Consider the following 19,656-nt stretch of genomic DNA (forward strand, 5'->3'; position numbering starts at 1 on the left):
ACTTTAAGTTCAAAGGTCCAAAAATGGCCATAAATGAGCTTGTCCGGGCCATAACTATGTTGTTCATTGCAAGATTTTAAAATAATTTGGCACATTTGTTCAGCATCATTTGCTAGTGTGTCGTGCGAAAGAATTACGTTGATATCTCCAAGGTTAAGGTCAAACTTTGAGTTCAAAGGTCAAAAATGGCCATAAATGAGCTTGTCCGGGCCATAACTATGTCATTCATTGTGAGATTTTAAAATTACTTGGTACATTTGTTCACAATCATTGGACAATGTGTCATGCGAAAGAATTACGTCAATATCTTGAAGGTCAAGGTTGCACTTGGAGTTTAAAAGTGAAAAATGGCCATAAATGAGCTTGTCCGGGCCATAACTATGTCATTCATTGTGAAATTTTAACATTACTCTGTACATTAATTTTGTCGACAGTCATTGGACAGCCTGTCGTGCAAAAGAATTCTAGAGTTCAATAGTCAAAATGACCATAAATAATAATGGCATAATAATTCTTAAAAATCACCATTTAGATTCTATTGTTTTGTGAAGACAGCTTGCAAAATAGTCTGTGTCAATGCGGCATGTTGGGGTATACGTCACGTCTGTCACAAAGCTCTAGTTGTAAATGCATCTGAAAAAGAGGTGATTTGTTTAAGTACACTACTTATTTCCAGAAATTAAATTAAGAGAACAAACACACTGGTAGCAAACTATTCCGAATAAGTTGGATAACCTTTTCAGTCCTCTTTCAGACAGCATAATGTAACTGACTGAATGCTTAAACAGGGTATTCTTATTCATCTGTCCATATTTGCCTATGTGCGTATTTGAATTGGCCTTTCAATTTTGTCAAGTTGGTTTTTTTCATTATTTATCGCTCAAGACCTGTTTTTTTATCACTAGCAAAAAGAGGCAAGGCATCTTTACATCGGCAATTTGTGGAAATTAGATTGACATGCTCTCTTAGTATTGATTTTAATACAGTAGTGACAGAAATTGTGAAGGAAATTTACAGATAATTTACAAAATTCTGTCTCTGAATTGTTGAAATTGCATTTGGCTAAGGTCACTAAGAGGATCAAACTTTAAACATGTCCCCTTAGTCTCTGATTTGTATGCCCCGGAAGGAGGGCATATAGTGATTGGACCGTCCGTCCATCTGTCATTCCGTCACACTTTGCATTTACGTTTCGCATTTAGGTTTCGAAAAAATGCTCATAACTTCTAATGCCCTTCACATAGCAACTTGATATTTGGCATGCATGTGTATCTCATGGAGCTGCACATTTTGAGTGGTGAAAGGTCAAAGGTAAAAAAAACATGTATCAAAGCGGCGCAATAGGGGGCATTGTGTTTCTGACAAACACATCTCTTGTTTTTTATATTTCCAGACTTTGCAACATGCATTTTTTCAACACTTTATGTCACACATAAATCAATATGGTTTTATTACAATGTACAGTCCAAGAATAATGATCATGCATGCATACGGGCATGCCCATAAGGTCAAAAGTGAAGAGTATGCCTGCCAGCAAAATATAACATGAAATAACAGTTATAATTTTATTTTAATGTACTTTTTTCACATATGGGGTATTGTTTTTGTCCATTATCACACAGACTGTTTGCATTATAATTTTGGTCGCAGATCTAATTGTTATTTTTTTAAACATAAATTTTGTTTCTCCAATAAAGATTAGAAACCTACAGGTTGGCCATTGTTAAACCCCTTCTTTTTTCAGCTTTTTATACATACTTATGGAATATTTTTTTTCTGAGTTATCTAGGGGACAGCCACAACATTTTGGGGCCATTTAGTAGATGTTTGCTGTAAATTGCCATCCCTAATCAATGTCTGTTGTGTCTGCGTAGTCTGGAGAATATGACCTACTGGAGGAGGACTGCCAGTCCATTAAGACGTGCCTGGTGCTGCTACGTAACCTGCTTCATGTACCCAGCACACAGACAGATGGAGGACAGAACGACATACACCTCGCATTCCTAAGGTAAGACATGCACATCCCATTCCTTAGATAAGACATACACCAGGCATTCCTTAGGTAAGACATACACCAGGCATTCCTTAGGTAAAACATACACTTCACATCCCTTAGGTAGACATACACTTCACATTCCTTAGGTAAGACATACACTTCACATACCTAAGGTAAGATATACACTTCACATTCCTTAGGTAAGACATACACCTGGCATTCTTTAGGTAAGACATACACATGGTATTCTTTAGGTAAGACATACACCTGGCATTCTTTAGGTAAGACATACACCTGGCATTCTTTAGGTAAGACATACACCTGGCATTCTTAATGTAAGACATACACCTGGTATTCTTAGGTAAGACATACACCTGGTATTCTTAGGTAAGACATACACCTGGCATTCTTTATGTAAGACATACACCTGGCATTCTTTAGGTATGAGATACATCTGGCATTCTTTTGGTAAGACATACATCTGGCATTTTTCAGGTAAGACATACACCTGGCATTCTTTAGGTATGACATACACCTGACATTCTTTTGGTAAGATGTGTGCCATTTGTCATAGATTGGTGTTGGAATGTCTATTGTTATAGTCTTATAATCAGATACTCTCCCAATACCAACTGGTTTTTGTTAAGTGGAAACATTTTAAATGGGCAGGAAATGTTCATCTGTTTTGTTGGTAGTTAAATGTTAGTGCAACATGCCAATGATGGAATACTAGAATAATTCACAAAGCTTTTAAACATCATTTGTCGAAAAAAATAATCTGCTCAGGGTGTATGTTTTCCTCCAATTAATGACAAACATGTTTCAGAAACCATTCTGAAGCATGCTCTGTTTAAAATGATGGATTTTGCTGAATATTGTATGATGGTGTAACATATTGCCTCTGCCCATTTAATTCCTCCTATTTTATGTTGTTCATAATTAGTAATATTATATTACCTTATTCTGGGTTATTTTTGTAATTTCTGGAACATTCTGTAGTACGGACATTAAAATCAATACAGAATAAGCCGCCTGCGGATAGAGAACATGGTGAACATGACAGTTGACAGTTATGTTGCATCTGTCCACATGCTGGAGTTGGCTTCCAACCAAAGCTAGCTGGCTTTTTTTTGGACAGTAAAAAGCATGTGGGTTATTTTTGGTTTCTGATCATGCTCTTATTTTTGGGTTTGGCACATCACTGTGGTTTCCCCTGAACATTTATGTTTCAGATGTCTTTATTCTTCTTCTAATCAAATTTTAGAATATTATATTCACATGAACATTTTTTTATGCACCCGGATCGAATGATCGGAGGCATAATGTTTTTGGCCTGTCTGTCATTCTGTCCAAAAACTTGTTTTGCGATAACTTTTGAAATATTGAAGATAGCAACTTGATATTTGGCATGCATTTGAATCTCATGAAGCTGCATGTTTTGAGTGGTGAAAGGTCAAGGTCATCCTTCAAGGTCAAAAGTAAAAAAATACAATCCAAGGGAAGTAATAAGCTTTAAAAGGGAGATTATTTCTTAACCTGCCAAGTGATATATTGAAATATTATTTCAAAGCGGCGCAATAGGGGGCATTGTGTTTCTGACAAACACATCTCTTGTTTAAACCAGTAAATATTGCTAAATGTTCAATATTTTATCCTTTTGTATCCTGAAAATATTGAATTTCTACAAATGAAATTTTAATCTGATATTTTCTCTTAAGTATGTCTTTATTTACGATTTCTTTAGCAAGATTTGTGAATACCAGTCCTGAGCTGGTAATCTGACTTGAGTGTTTTCTATTCTTTTCAGTTCCCTTTTGGAGAATGGCTTGGATGACTTAGTTCTTACCTTGCTGAACACAAAACAGAAGGTAATTCAGTGTTTTTGTGTGTCAAATTTGGGTTCATAAATTTGGCTTGAACCCCAATCTTAAAAAGAAAATATTTTTGTATTCAAATGATAGCCTGAAATTCCCAATTTGAAGGTCCCCCCTATCCCCCCCCCCCAAAAAAAAAAAGAGAAATATATTGAAATATTCAGTTCATGAACAGGTCTAGAAGCTAAACCTTAGTAGGTATAATATTAAAAATACTTTTATTCTACATGCTTAAGTATTTGTTAGCAAAAGAAAAAAAAAACACTTGTCCATGCCCAAGAAGATTTGTTACTTGGGTTATGCTGGATGGTGCTATATACAGGAGACGTCCAGTTCAAAAGACCACCCTGTATATTTAAAACCATGATGTCAAGCATTTAGATCACTGAACCCTGCGGGGATAACACTGAACCCTGTGGGGATCAAACTTGCAACCCCTGAGCAATAGATTGGACACAACAATCAATTTCATAGTGCTGTTTGTGTCTTATCAACTATGGATTTTGCTTATCAATTGTTGATGTATGTTTTTCTAGCAACAAAAGTACAGGGTTGCATGTATATATTTTCGTTGAATCTCATGAACAAAATAAGACTTACATAAATGGTTAAATTTTTTCTCCCAAGGCTTTAAAGCAAAAACTGTATTGTTTCACAAAAATAATGATATTGTTGGCAACATCAATTGATATACGTCTTGTGAAGGGCCAAGCCTTAGTTTTCTTAAACATGACACTAGTGATTGCTGGTCAATATTGACATATGGTATTTGTTCATAGTGTTCCCTGTTTAGAACAAAATGTGAGAACATGACAGCACACATGATAGACATGCTATGAAAATTGTTATTTATATTTCTATGTGCTTCAGATTAGAGACTTGAGTTGTGAATTCACCAATTATCATAGAAACGTTGTTTTGAATAACAGTAGAGGGTTAATATGGCTAAAATTAAACAATGTAAAAATTGGTCTTGATATTTATATTTACTTGAAATAAGAGACTACCTATGATGTCACCGGTTGTCATAGTAACGCTGTTTTGAAATAACAAAAGATAGAAAATATGGCTCACACGTAAGGCATGGAGGCTACTTGAGAAAAAACAACATGTTATCTAACAAACCAATTAGCCTTTAGATGTAACGTGAGAGCAGAAAAGGATCGTCTTTTCTTGTTATTTCCATTTGGGCTGTTTTTGTTATTTGATTATTTTTAGTTATTTGATTATTTTTATTTTTTGCTAATGAATGTTGCAGGCATAATTATGCTAAATATGAAACTCAAGTTTCACGGCTCAGCCATGAGGGAGAAGTGGAAGATAACTTCTCCCTGGACATATTTACTTCTCCCTTTAATCACATGAAGTGTGTTTGTTTATATTTATTAATGGTTTCCAAAATACTGTCAAATGTGAGTGTTTTTTATTGATGGGTAAGGTGTAATGAGGGGTTTAAAGTAAGTGAAGAGTCGATTAAATGCTAACAGAAAATACTTCTTCTTTAAGTTGCCACTCCCTAATTTAAGCTTTGAACATAGGCTTAGCCCTGAGTAAAGAATGAAAGTGTCAGTCAGTGTAACATTTTTAACTGTTTGGAGGAAAACGTCAATGGTTGCTAATTTCTGTTCACATTTGAAGTTTGTTTGTAGTTGTTTTGTTCTACTTTTATGGCGTTGAACTTCATATTATTCACACTGAACGATGCTGCATGACTTTGTTTACCAGCTGAGTACACTTATTCAACAATCATGAATAATTCTGACATTTGAAGTTACATACCCATTTGCCAAGTACTAAGTGCAAAACAAAAATAATCCATAAGGCTTTAGAGAGAAAAACAAACTTGTTGGCTACTATTTCTGTAGGTATGTGCCTTTAAACTTAGGCATGGGCATATAAAATGTGATGAGTTTGTTTAAAAAAAAAAAACTATTGTGATAAGTTTGTGAAGAAAACTTTTTCCATATTTGTCAAGGTTTTATTAGAAAGTTGAAATATGTCATCACAATAAAATGCCAATGTTTAAGGCGCTATTTTTACTTAACTCTTTCAGTGCTGGAACCTAATTTTGAAGGCCTTTGCAAACAGTTTGGATCCAGATGAGACGCCACAAAACGTGGTGTCTCATCAGGATCCAAACTGTTTGCTATTCTGATAGTATACTTTGAAAAAAAATCGAAGAAAATGCTAATTTGACAAATTCAGCAGACAACATTTTAGCAGACGACAAATTTTGCAGCATGCAAAGAGTTAATACTGATGTATGCGTCCTTGGGCTTGGAGATCAGTAAGGCCTCTGTGCCTATTACGGAAGAGTTGTGGGGTGTCAAAGCATGAGTTTAAATATAACAGTTTGATCATGATAATACCTGGGCATCTACCTCAAGTAGAGTTGGCTACTGTGAAACCAATATTATTTGCCTGACACTAATTTTCGTGGAATTTTCTGGGACCTCTTATCTTTCATATGAAAGACAAAGTCCACAGTGCTATATCAGACAGTATCAAAAAATCCATTAATTTTAGATGAAACAAAAATTTTAGATTTCATGAATCTACAAAATTAAATGTCAACAAAAATAATGGAATCTACAGTAATGATTATTATGGATTCACTATTGTAGTTTGAAGAGTCATTGATAATTTAATCTAGATTCATGAACATAGTTTCAATAATCATTGATAATGTATTCTGAAATAACGATTGATGTTTCAATAATCATTGATAATATATTCTGAATTTATGATTGATGTTTCAATAATCATTTATTATGTTTTTTCCATTCATCGTAGTTTGAAGAATCGTTGACTACGTATGAGCTGTGCTATGTGAAAGGAGGCTTTCATGCATGTGGATTAAGTGTCTTCCCAGACTAGCCTGTGCAGTCCGCACAGGCTAATCAGGGATGACACTTTCTGTCTAAACTGGATTTTTGCTAAGAAGAGACTTTCTTTAAACAGAAAATATCATAAAAGCGGAAAGTGTCGTCCCTGATTAGCCTATGCGGACTGCACAGGCTAATCTGGGAGACACTTTACGCACATGCATTATACGCACATGCATTGTTTGTTGCAGGAATACTGGGGTGCCACCTTAGTCCAGCTAGTCTCGCTTCTCTATAGAGACCTGGTACGTACACTTGGAAAGCTATCTTACAACTTCACTTTTGAGGTCATGTTGAAATGATAGACGTGATGTATACTTAGCAATCAGGATGTCCTCTATGAATACATGCTTACCTTTCTGAATTTAATCTTTTAAATTAAGTGTAACCTTTCTTAATAAAGTATCACCTTTCTTAATCAAGTGTAATCTTTATAAATAACTTTGTAAATTAAATAATCTAAACTTTCTGAATAAAGTCTGACCTTTCTAAAATAAAAAATAAAAATACTGAACTAAATCAAGTCTAGCCTTCTCTTAGGTTGGAGAAGTTTTCCTTGCATTAGAAGACATGGGGATGTGTGATGCTGATTCTTGTGACTCCGCCACATGTTCCCACTGCGAAAACAGCATGGACCGTTGCATGTTATATCCAGGAAAACTTGACCATAACACCCAGACAGAGAATGGGGAGGGCTGGTCAGATATTAGTGGAAGCCAGGCAGGGCAGGACAGATGTAAATCGGTCAGTGAACAAACAGTAAAATGTGAACAGAGGTCTACGCGAACATGTGGTAGTAGCTTGCTTGAGAGTTTCGGCACAAAATGTCGGTTGTCGAATGAGGACGTGGAGGCGAATGCACGAAAATTAGCTGCAAATAAACATGGTGGCAGTGGAAGTGGTATTGTACGTAGCAACTCAGCAAACAGTATGTCTGATAATTCAACCATACAGGCATCTGAGACAGAGAAAATGGCCACCTCTGAATCAAGCATGGAGCGAAAATCTAGCGGCTACGGGACCAACAGCTTTGTGGATAACACTTGGTAACATGGGCCTTCATTTTCAAGCAAAATATTATACATTGATTTGCACAAAAACACTTGTTTTCTTGTTATGTATGTACAAATTTTATGCAGTTTAACAGTCACCTTCACTTTAGTCACTGATGTTTTCATTTTATAAAATATTGTTCTCAGAATGTCGGGCTCACATATATTGAATGTCGGGCTCAGCAAATTTTAGGATAAGACATGGCCCTTTGATTTTGTTCACTTTATTAACTTTGTCTGCACTTATTTATTATGCCCCCCTTCGAAGAAGAGGGGGTATATTGCTTTGCTCATGTCCGTCTGTCGGTCGGTCGGTCTGTCGGTCCGTCCACCAGGTGGTTGTCAGACGATAACTCAAGAACGCTTGGGCCTAGGATCATGAAACTTCATAGGTACATTGATCATGACTTGCAGATGACCCCTATTGATTTTGAGGTCACTAGGTCAAAGGTCAAGGTCACGGTGACCCGAAATAGTAAAATGGTTTCCGGATGATAACTCAAGAACGCTTAGGCCTAGGATCATGAAACTTGATAGGTAGATTGATCATGGCTCGCAGATGACCCCTATTGATTTTCAGGTCACTAGGTCAAAGGTCATGGTCACAGTGACCTGAAATAGTAAAATGGTTTCCGGATGATAACTCAAGAACGCTTATTCCTAGGATCATGAAACTTGATGGGTAGATTGATCAGGACTTGCAGATGACCCCTATTGATTTTGAGGTCACTAGGTCAAAGGTCAAGGTCACAGTGACCCGAAATAGTAAAATGGTTTCTGGATGATAACTCAAGAACGCTTAGGCCTAGGATCATGAAACTTGATAGGTAGATTGATCATGACTCGCAGATGACCCCTATTGATTTTCAGGTCACTAGGTCAAAGGTCAAGGTCACGATGACCCGAAATAGTAAAATGGTTTCTGGATGATAACTGAAGAACGCTTATTCCTAGGATCATGAAACTTGATAGGTAGATTGATCATGATTCGCAGATGACCCCTATTGATTTTCAGGTCACTAGGTCAAAGGTCAAGGTCACAGTGACAAAAAACATATTAACACAATGGCTCTCACTACAACAGAGAGCCCATATGGGGGGCATGCATGTTTTACAAACAGCCCTTGTTGAATTGGTCTTTGATGAAACTTATCTACCATAATGATCGGTTGATTTGTATGCAACATCAATTTGGCGATCTTTCTATGCATATCTCAATCTACAGTTTTGTTTCATTTGTAGTGATCGTCTAGTTGACTTCACAAATAACTTCCTTGAAAATGGGGTCTCTAACCTTGTAAACATACTGCAGGTAAGATGGTTGTCACAATTTTAATTTTAATCCTTTACTACAAAAAAAATTGTTACAAAAAAGTAGTCTTTTCTCTTTTTTCCCTATGATTGGTAATTGTACAACGCTTTCTTACATCCACATGGTTAAATTTCTATGCATCAGAATACTACATTGTTGTTTATTTGTATATTAAGGTAATAAAAGGGATAAACATGTTTGAATATGACTTGTACATAATTCACAACTGGTTGTATGTGTGTTTAATGACACTTTAATAGTATTTGGTTACTTTTGTTTTGATTACTTTTGTTGGTGTGGCTTTTTGGATTTTTTTCATTTAAAAGAGTCGCTAAGTTTTCCCAGAGCGAAGCTAAATAAAATCTCATTTTTTCCCCTCTCCTCAGGATGAGATTCTGGCCCCACAGTCATCATCAGAGCTGGACGACTCGTACTTCCTGTGGAGTGTAGCCTTCTTCCTGAAGTTTGCACGCCGGAAAGAGATCGAGTTCCGCAAGATCAGGTGGGTGTCCCAGTGTGCCTTGCTGTTGTCATGGTTACATTGTTGTTGTCGGAAAGATCAGCATTTAACCCCTTACTGCTCAGAAGCAACGTTTAAATGGCTATATGCAACCAGCATAAAACCAGAACCGCCCGCGAGTAACTCGCAGTCTGTTCAAGTTTTATGCTGTTTGCTGCTCATCAGTATCTTAGGGTTTGAAAGGAAGCCTTTGAAACTTGAATCCAGTAATTTCTGTCCGGTGTGTGTGTGGGGGGGGGGAGGGATTTTGATGTTTTTTTATCACCTATCATCATTGAACTGCATGTTAATCTTTCAGGTTTCAGTTTCAGCATCAGTGGCCTTTTAGAAGAAATTGAAATGAAGAAAACATGAAATAAATTCAGGGGTTTCACTGGGTCAAAAAAAACGTGACTGTCACTACTTAAATTCGTTGCTTTATATAACTTAGAGCCAATGTTTGTCCACAATAATCATATTAATTAAAACAAAAATCTATATTGACAAATTAAAAGTCTAAACAATGATCAATGTCACCATGAAATAGCATCCAGTCTGGAGATTAAAATGAAACATTGTTATTGTAAATAATAGGATATATTTATTTCACAACACGTTATTTCAACTTATGTCATCAACGTTGACAGTTTTGTTAGGTCGCGAAAATATATGACAATATCAACATTACATTTTACTTGCAGAGTGATTAATCCTCCTTCCAAACAAGTTCTGAATTTGTTGAAATAACAACTTTCTGCCCCTATTCATGTTAAAATTTCTCATGATTGAGGACAGACAGAGTTTTAAAGTTCAGAAATAAAATCCAAACACAAATATGTTTTCCATGCCGTAATTTCGGACTAAAAATTAACCGCATATTCGCATTAAAAAAGATGATTAATTTTCAAATGTTTATAGGTATTTTGAATTAAAAATCACTATTTTTGCAAACAAAAAATATATAGCCAAAGAATTCAGAAGTTAAAAAAAAATCAATAGTGCTGAGTTTGATTTCATTCGAGTGTGATTGTGCCTAACCAAGCGTGACCTCAGAGATAATCTTTCACAGCATGTTACTATCGTCTGCAACAAAAGGCTAATTAGTGATCTGATAACAAACCATGGCCTTGTTTGTTCACAATGTGTTGACTTAATACACCCCAGGCAGTCATGTAGGGCCTGTTATCTGTGTATTCATGTCGATGTTACTGGCGATTTATACGGCCTGAAAGCAGGAATTTAGAGATTAAAAGGGCATTTGACAGAAAAATAGAGGGGCGCTTTTAAAGTGGGCAAATTTTAGAGGGGCGCAGCGCCCCACTATTTATTGCTAGCTGGAGCACTGTGTTTGTATTAACAATTTGCTTGGTTAATATTAGTGACGTTGTTTTTACTGACAATAAGCCGTTCTTTATTCTTTGGTGCAAAACAATAACATCATCGAGAAAAAAAAAATTATACAAAAAAATAATATGAACATGATAATTACATGTTTGACTACCCTTTCAATAAGCAGTTTTTGCATGAAAATGCAATCAAGTTGTAATCATATTAGTTTATGTGAACTATTTTTATTTGTGTAAGTGAAAAGAGCGCTAAAGTGCATGTTCATGTTTGAAAATCGTTCTTCATTTTGGTTTCCATGTTGTTTCCCCTGAAAATCATAATTGAAAGTTTTTTATTTCAAAAACATTGATAGAAATTACAAAAACACGATAGTGTAACTTTTTGCTACTTTAAACGGCAATACAAATTGGCTAAGAAATCTGTTGACAGTTCCTAGTCAGTAATTGAAACTGGTCGATTTATAATTTCTGCAGGAATGTTTAGATAATTACTTGTTCTTTTTTCAAGACAAAATTTTTTATTGCAGAAGATCATTTCCATCGTCATTTTACATTTTCTGCTTGGTTCAACGTTTTCTCCCTGCCCGAGTTTTTACTTGAACTTAAAGTGTTTCGACCTGCAATAAAATGATTGACAGGAAATTTTTTATGATGGGCCTTGGTAATGGAGGCCATTAGCTAAAAGCTGTGTACTTACACTGTTCTCACTTGCAGGGTGAACCAAGTTCAAATTCACTGACTTTGTGGGTGGTATTTGATCATTATAAGTGTTCTCATTATTCTCATCAATGTTTTGTCTTATTGTTTTGTTTTGTTTTCTAATGGTTTTTGTTGATATCATTTGTTTGGTCTCATCAATATTTTGTAGAATTGTAATCAATCAGTAGGGAATTTCCTTTGGAAAAATTATATAGTATACCGGTATCATAGTTCAGGTTTATGTACCTAATTGTTTATTTGTGTGAACTTTTTCCGACAATATCAGTTACTTTTTAGCAAGACTAAAAATGGTGGGGGCCTGAAGAGTTGCAGTGTGATCTCTTTCCGAAAAAATTGTTGAGCAATAAACTTGCAAGTGCCTAAATCCTGCTGCTTCCACTTACCACTTGTTTACTTGTTTACTTTGTTCACTTTGTTTCCACTTCCACTTGTTTACTTATATTCAAGCATCAAGTCAGCAAAAATTCCATGAGATGTGTTACTTATTAAAGGTTATTTGATGCTCAAACAAAGTGTTAACAATATCAAATAAAAAACAAGTTGGGTGTGTCTGTTCTTATGAGGACATTGACAAATGAAAGATGGACCAAAAGGATGGGCATAAAAATGGGTGGAGGGCATCCTGTTATCCTGCTTAAGCTAAATCCCTTATTTTGCTCAAGTTATTCAAATTTATGCCAACTGAATATTTAATTACCAGTTCAGACCACTAAAAGAGTTACATTCAAGTTTTACCAACAGGTATGATGCCTCATATCAATCAGTGATTATTATGAAAAATACTGTGTTTGCAACTGTAATGATTGACACCAAAACCAAGTTTTCCACCAATTGTAAGACAACCAGTACACTATCTATATCAGTCTGCTCTCACAGAAACAGTTATTCTGACTATATATGGTTATTGATTAAAATTGGTTGCCATCACTACTAGAAGGAAATAGAGCCACTCGTGTGAAATATAACTGAGTTATGCATATAGGCAGGTTAGATTCTTCGACGAGTGCTGTAAAATTATAGCCAGCCTCACCTGTTATTGGCAGATGTATTACATGTCTTGTATAACATCCCCGGGTCTTGAGGCTGAACACGTGTAGCTCTATGTGGGGAAATAACAGGGAAGGAGGGGTAAAGAGAGGGTAGTCAGTCATTGGATATTTTTAATATTAATATTTTGTTGGTACAAACATAATGGCGTTACAGGCGATATCATGGAACAAAGATTGTCTTAGAAAATGCTGCATTATATTTAGCTGAGAAATTCTGCAGTTCTAGAAATCCTATTGTTTGTTGTGTTATTCCTTTTTTTATTAATATTGATTGTCATTTCTTGAAGTGTCTTATTATTAATTTGGATTTTTTACCCTCATACATTTTGTTTACTAGGTTTGATTTTTCTGAAGTAATTGTATGTTTTCTTCTCATGTGGTGAAAATGGTGATGATGATTGGGATAAATAAGACCCTAATAATTGTCAGTGGAAAGACGGTCTACAGCTTTTAATTCTGTGATATTTGCAATAATTTTGACAAAAAGTGTGATACAAGTCCAAGTCAAGAAATTTCATGTAGCTGGAATAAGTTACTTTTGCCTCAAAAAAGTTGCATTAATGTAATAAAACAATTATTCTAAAATGATAACTGATTAGTGTCTAGACAAGAACTTAAATACTTTCGTTAAACTACCTTAGGTAAACAAGGAAAAAGAAGTAGTGATCTAAGACACAACTTTGTTACAGATAGCGCGATCTAAGACACAACATTGTAACATATAGCGCGATCTAAGACACAACAAAGTAACAAAGTTCTCATTTCAGTTGCAGAAATTTGTTAGATCTAAATTATTGTCACTTTATCTTTGTTTATTAACAAAAAATCAACACTTGAGATAATCTGATGTTGTTCAACCCTTAAGCATATTTTTTAATTTTTAAAGATTTAAATACTGGAATTGACTGTTGATGGAAAAATAAAAGAAAAAAGATACAAACATTTTCTTCCACAGGGATTCATACAGGTACTTTAGATATCTTCATCAAAATACTACTTTTTAATACCTTAACAAGGTATGAGTTTTATTTAAATAGGAAATCTTCCAAATTGGAAGTATGACATCATATTGCACTATAAAAGTCTAGACAAAATGTTGGGTTGATTGACATGTTTACATGTAACACTTCAGCTTTGCTTCAAGAAGTCTGTATTCCCATTTGGATTTTAATCGCCGTTCTGAAGCTTCTTGGTTGTTTGTGGGTTTTCTTGATCGTTCCGGACGTATGCTATTTAACTTTGTGTTTTCCACATGATATACTGCCTGTGTTTTTTTTATTATGTGACGCAGTGTAAAGTTGCACAGATTTGTGTACTATGTTTAGATGCTTGTTGTTATTGCTTTGACATCATACATGAAAGTTTTACTGCCATCTTAAATACACATGCATGTAGCTCAAACTTGTTCCTTGCAATATTAACTTCTACACATAAGTATCAAAACTGTTTATATAAGTTGTAACACACAGAAGGGTTTTAGATAATTAAGACCTTTTTGTACTTTGCAGCATAAATGTAAATGCAATGAAAGGTTAACTGTAATATGCCTTATTATCATTTCCGGCTTTAAATTAATGGAACAATTTTGTTATTAGCTTTAAATGCTAAGCTATTGTTTTGTTTTAAAAGTGCCATTTAAAAATGGTCAAACTTTTTACTTGTGTACATAATGTTTGGCAAATTACTCACATGCTAGTACATGTGTTTGGTTTTTTCTTGTTTTAAATAACAACACAATTTTGTTGATACAGGCTATTAATTTTCAGAAAATTACTTCAGCAAATTAGTGTTGAAAGGATATAATGGCTGCGGGCAGACCTTAAATAAAATGTATAAGTATTTAATGTTAATTCCAACAGATAGATTGTAGCCGCATAATATTTAGATTTGGTTCACAATCAATGTTAAGTTATTATGCTTATTCTGAGTTGAACGAGAAAAAAGCTGCGGTATTTTTGAACATTTTTCAGAAAATGTTTATTATTTAAGAAATAATGATTTGTTCAACAGTATACTGTAAACAAACTAATTGTTGGGGAAAAAAACAATTGCTAGGTGTTTAATGATGTTTGTTACATGTTTAAGCTGCACTTTTAGGGCTTTTCCCCAAATTTGAGGAGTTAAAGTGATTTTATGCGTATTGGTCTTTACTCACACAATTTTAAGTCTGTTAGAACAATTAATATGTAATATCTTTTATTAGTCTACAGAACAATTAAATGCCTTCTGACATACCAAATATAAACAATTACTAAGGCTTCTACCCACACACTTTGATTTGAGAATAAGGTCAGTGTTTGTGGCATGTGAACATCCCTGCACATGTTATCAGTCGATAGAATTCACGGCTATGTCAACATGTGACATGGCTGCTGTCACAGGTCTATAAAGTCGAGTATATAATGGGAACAATAATCTTTTAAGCAATTCGCCGTTGTAAACCCCGTAATGCATCGCCTCTGCAGTCGCTTTATTGGTTTTCCTGCTCATTGCCATTTGTGTTTATAAGCTTTTTATTGCCTTTAGGAGGGAGACATATTGGATCTCCATGACTACAAGGGCTCTAGAACAGTTGACCATCGCTCTGGGAATACTGGGCTTAATGCATGTGTGTTAAGTGTTTTCCAAAGAAAATAGGGACGCCACTTTAGACTTATGCCTTATTTCTTATTTCTTATTTCTGGTCTGTGCATGCATCAGAGAGTTTGGTAGTTTGTTAAGTTGGGTTTTTCGCTGTTTGCAACAGTATTTCAGTCCGTACGCCAATGGCAAAAAAAAATTACAAGAAACACGAAGGCTAATCTTGCTTTCACAACTTCATTCCTGAAACTTGTACGATGTGGTTTCACAAGCCTGGGCTTTTGAATCAATTAAATTGAAAGAAATAATTAATGAACTCCTTTACTGTTAGTCTATAAAAGCTCCATAAGAATATGACATTGTATGTTGTGTGACAGTAGACATTGTGAATATTCTTCACCTCGCAACATAAAAGAACTGTTTTAGGTTTTTGGCAAGACTTATGAAATAATGGCAAAGTTTAAATTTGTTAAAGGGCTTTGTTCCTGCCATTTATGTACCATATTGTATTGCATAAGACATTTTGCGTCTGTTCATTAATAGTAGTGAGACAAAATAAGACAAATTTTAAGTTTTTTGTGTACCTTTTTGTAATTGGATAGCTTTGATATTTATTAATTTGTAATTGATACAGTAAAAAATAGTTAAAAAACCCCAACACATGATATCTGATTATTATATTTGTACAAGCACTATACACGTATGACACTTTTCTTAGCTTAGTTATCAACAATGACACTGTAGTAGAAACAATAGTCTAATAGTTTTTTAATAAAAAAAAATTATATAAATAATTAAATGTAAAATAATATTGGCAAAAAATGATCATAATTAATACACACTCTTGAATTTCCTGCTTTTGCTATTTATGTAAGACACTTTTTTATAACCGCATGATCTCTGTTTGTAAGTTTTTTTTTTTTTGAAAACAAACTTGTTAACATACAACATACAAACTTACTTGGATTTAAACATACAAAATTCAAACTTGCAGGCTTTACAAATTTATGATATGAAGTTGTATTGTGCAATATTTATAATCCTTTGTGAAAAATGTAACCTCTGATTTAATAAAGTAGGACATATGTATGTAGCACGCATTAGTGGTTTTAGTTCTTGTTAACCTCTCAGAGTCTGAGATCCGCTGAGCTGAAAAAGTGTGGGTATGTTATATGAATAAAACTTGGTTCAATATTATCAGCACTCTTGGAAAAATGGCATTAATGAATGTGCGTGAAGTGCAATCGGTTTAGAAATGACTTCTTTAAAAGAAAAAATCTAAAAAAGGGGAAAGTGCTGTCCCTGATTAGCCTGTGTGGACTTTGCAGGCTTATCTGGGCCAAGACTTTACACACATGCATTAATTCAAATCTCTTTTCCCAGAGTGAGTTTATAAGTTGAACAATGATAAAAAAACACTAGAATTTCCATCATTTTCCTGTGTGTTGTTTGCATGGATATTCTCAAAGTTCCAATATTTTCTTGTGTTGTTTTATAGGGATATTCTCAAATGCCATTATTTGTCTGTGTTGTTTTATAGGGATATTCTCAAATTCCATTATTTTATTTTTCTGTGTTGTTTTATAGGGATATTCTCAAATTCCATTATTTTCCTCTTTGTGTTTGCAGGGACATTCTCACAGAGGACGTGTTTGGATTCCTGGTGTATGAAGCAGTCAGTAATGGGGAGGAAGTTATGCATGCGTTCAAGAATGAAAACTCCTATGAGCTCAGTATGCGCAGGTGGGTAATCCTGTAGTCCATTGCTTGATGTCCTTGCAGGTGGATAATCCTGTAGTCCATTGCTTGATGTCCTTGCAGGTGGGTAATCCTGTAGTCCATTGCTTGATGTCCTTGCTAGATTAGATTTTCGTTTAGAAGAGCCTACTTTAAATAAAAAAAAGTCCATTAATGCAGAAAGTCTCTTTTCCCTAATTAGCCTTTGCAGTCCGCACAGGCTAATCTGGGAGGACACTTTTGACGGGCATTAAGACTCTTTTTCTGAGAGCGCAGCTAATATAATTTAATGTCCTCCCCTGCACTGGCTAATTTGAGACAACACTTTCCACCTAGATTTTTGCTAGACTTTGTTTAATGAAAAATTCCATTTAGGCACAAGCTTATATGGGATGACACTATATGCACATGCATTAAGCCCTTTTGCGAGACTAAGGGTCATATGTAACTGATTATTGATCTTGACTTATTTGATTGATAAACATTAAGGCTATAATATTGGCCAATCCTTAGTCCAGCGAATTTGGCAGTCGTGGTCTTCTATTTTACAGCTGATTTTATAGCATTATTGGGTCATATTTCATATGCCAATCTCATATGCTATTTTTTTCACAAAGTCCAGTCACGATTGACGTTGATATTGAGGTATTTGAGGGACCTGACCTAGTTTAGTAGAAATGACATTTTGTGTAGTATTTTAACAACTGTACAAGCATTTTCTATGCAGGCTGCATTTGGCGGTGACAGCATTGCGAGAGATGATCAAAACGATGACATTCCACATCATGAAGGGGCTGGCAGGTGATGACCTGACCTACATTCAACAGCTGCAAGGTAAGGCACCATATAGCATAGTCAATAACATTACTTTGAAAAATTGAATTTAGGCGCCATATCGTCTACTGAATGTAATAACTAGGTTAACGTACATTTTGTAAATTGTTCAGGAATGCATATTTTCAGACATTTTCCAAAATACAGTAAGAGCACTTACGTTAATTTTTGCGCTCAAAATATTTCAGTGTTGAAATTTTGGTAACTGCTCCTTTCTTAATTTTTTATTGTTTTAAAAAAGACATATCAATTTGGAGTTTTGTTTCGTTTTCAAGTTTTATTATAATGCTAATCAGAAAATTTGAATACTGAAAAATGTTTATTATTATCAGAAAATTTGAATACTGAAAAATGTTTATTATTTTAATAAAACATTTTTTTGCTTCTCCTGAAAATTTAACAAAATGTCAGTTACGCTACTTTTTACATTCAGAAAATGACATGTGTTTGTCAAGTCAATTTCGAAAATTTGATAAAAACATTATTTTTACCAAAAAGGTTGACTTAACATTTTAACAGTTGATGTATGTCACCTAAATAAACACAAAAATGGAAAAAAGTAAAAATGTATCAAAATGTCAGTTACATGACTTATTACATTCAGTATATATAATATGTAATATTAAATAATATTATTAGAGAAAATTGTCATTTATTTAATGTTAAGAATTCATTTAGTCTCCTGCTGTAAACTGATTGGTTTGTTTTAGACGCAAATGTTTTTGTGTAAAAAATACTGCTGATAGGTTTATTATTTTCCAATTGTTTATCACAAATCGATCGATATATCTCTGATTGAAACTTTATCTTGTATAAATGTATATGTAACTTAATTAATTATTTCTCTTTGCAAATATATTCTATTTAATAACTGAGGTTTTAGATTTATATTTGTACAGATGTGAAAGACTTTTAAGAAAGTATCATATTACACTTATTTGTGTCTGAAAAATTCTTATATATCAACAATCTCCCAATACATTCTGTAAAACAGTAAAATCTAATTTAGCTTATGTAGCTATAGCAACTAATGTTGTTAGTTAAATATGCGTCTTGAGATTGTTGAGAGGTGTCTCATGACTTAGGCTTTTTCTTGTTTTAATTACATTAGTGAAATAAAAGACTTTATCTAACGGGTTGTCATGGTAATTTGTTTCTTTGGTTTTAAATAGGCATGTACCGTAGTCTCATGTACTGTAAACCTGCTTATTGAGAAAAGCTGAGTAAGAATAGTTACAGCTAGGTTGGTGACAAATATAAGACTTGTATTATGATGGCATTGCATGACATTGTTGATGGTTTCCTTTTCATAACGGGATATTAATACAGTAAATGAAGTTTATGTTGATGATTTACTTTGTAAATGATAACTTACTAACATGACATTACTCTTGATAGGAAATCTTGGCAACATGACATTACTCTTGATAGGAAATCTTGGCAACATGAAATTACACTTGATAGGAAATCTTGGCAACAGGGCATAACTCTTCATAGGAAATCTTGCCAACATCACATTACTCTTGATAAGAAATCTTGCCAACATGACATTACTCTTGATAAGAAATCTTGCCAACATGACAACTCTTGATAAGAAATCTTGCCAACATGACAACTCTTGATAGGAAATCTTGCCAACATGACATTACTCTTGATAGGAAATCTTGGCAACATGACATTACTCTTGATAGGAAATCTTGGCAACATGGCATTACTCTTGATAGGAAATCTTGGCAACATGACATTACTCTTGATAGGAAATCTTGGCAACA

The 19,656-nt window shown here is 34.4% G+C and overlaps 1 protein-coding gene across 2 annotated transcripts in view; it reads left to right on the forward strand.

Annotated features, from left to right (window-relative positions):
- Positions 1-19,656, forward strand: part of LOC127877831 (protein timeless-like) — a 48,182-nt gene that overhangs the window by 10,822 nt on the left and 17,704 nt on the right. For both annotated transcript variants that reach the window (XM_052424095.1, XM_052424093.1), the window contains exons 6-13: positions 1,875-2,008; positions 3,804-3,864; positions 6,947-7,000; positions 7,296-7,801; positions 9,050-9,119; positions 9,506-9,621; positions 16,943-17,056; positions 17,778-17,884. In XM_052424095.1, the coding sequence (XP_052280055.1) occupies positions 1,875-2,008; positions 3,804-3,864; positions 6,947-7,000; positions 7,296-7,801; positions 9,050-9,119; positions 9,506-9,621; positions 16,943-17,056; positions 17,778-17,884 (1,162 nt within the window). The remainder of the gene's footprint in view (positions 1-1,874; positions 2,009-3,803; positions 3,865-6,946; positions 7,001-7,295; positions 7,802-9,049; positions 9,120-9,505; positions 9,622-16,942; positions 17,057-17,777; positions 17,885-19,656) is intronic.

This window comes from Dreissena polymorpha, chromosome 4 (assembly GCF_020536995.1).
Source record: "Dreissena polymorpha isolate Duluth1 chromosome 4, UMN_Dpol_1.0, whole genome shotgun sequence".
NCBI lineage: Eukaryota > Metazoa > Mollusca > Bivalvia > Myida > Dreissenidae > Dreissena > Dreissena polymorpha.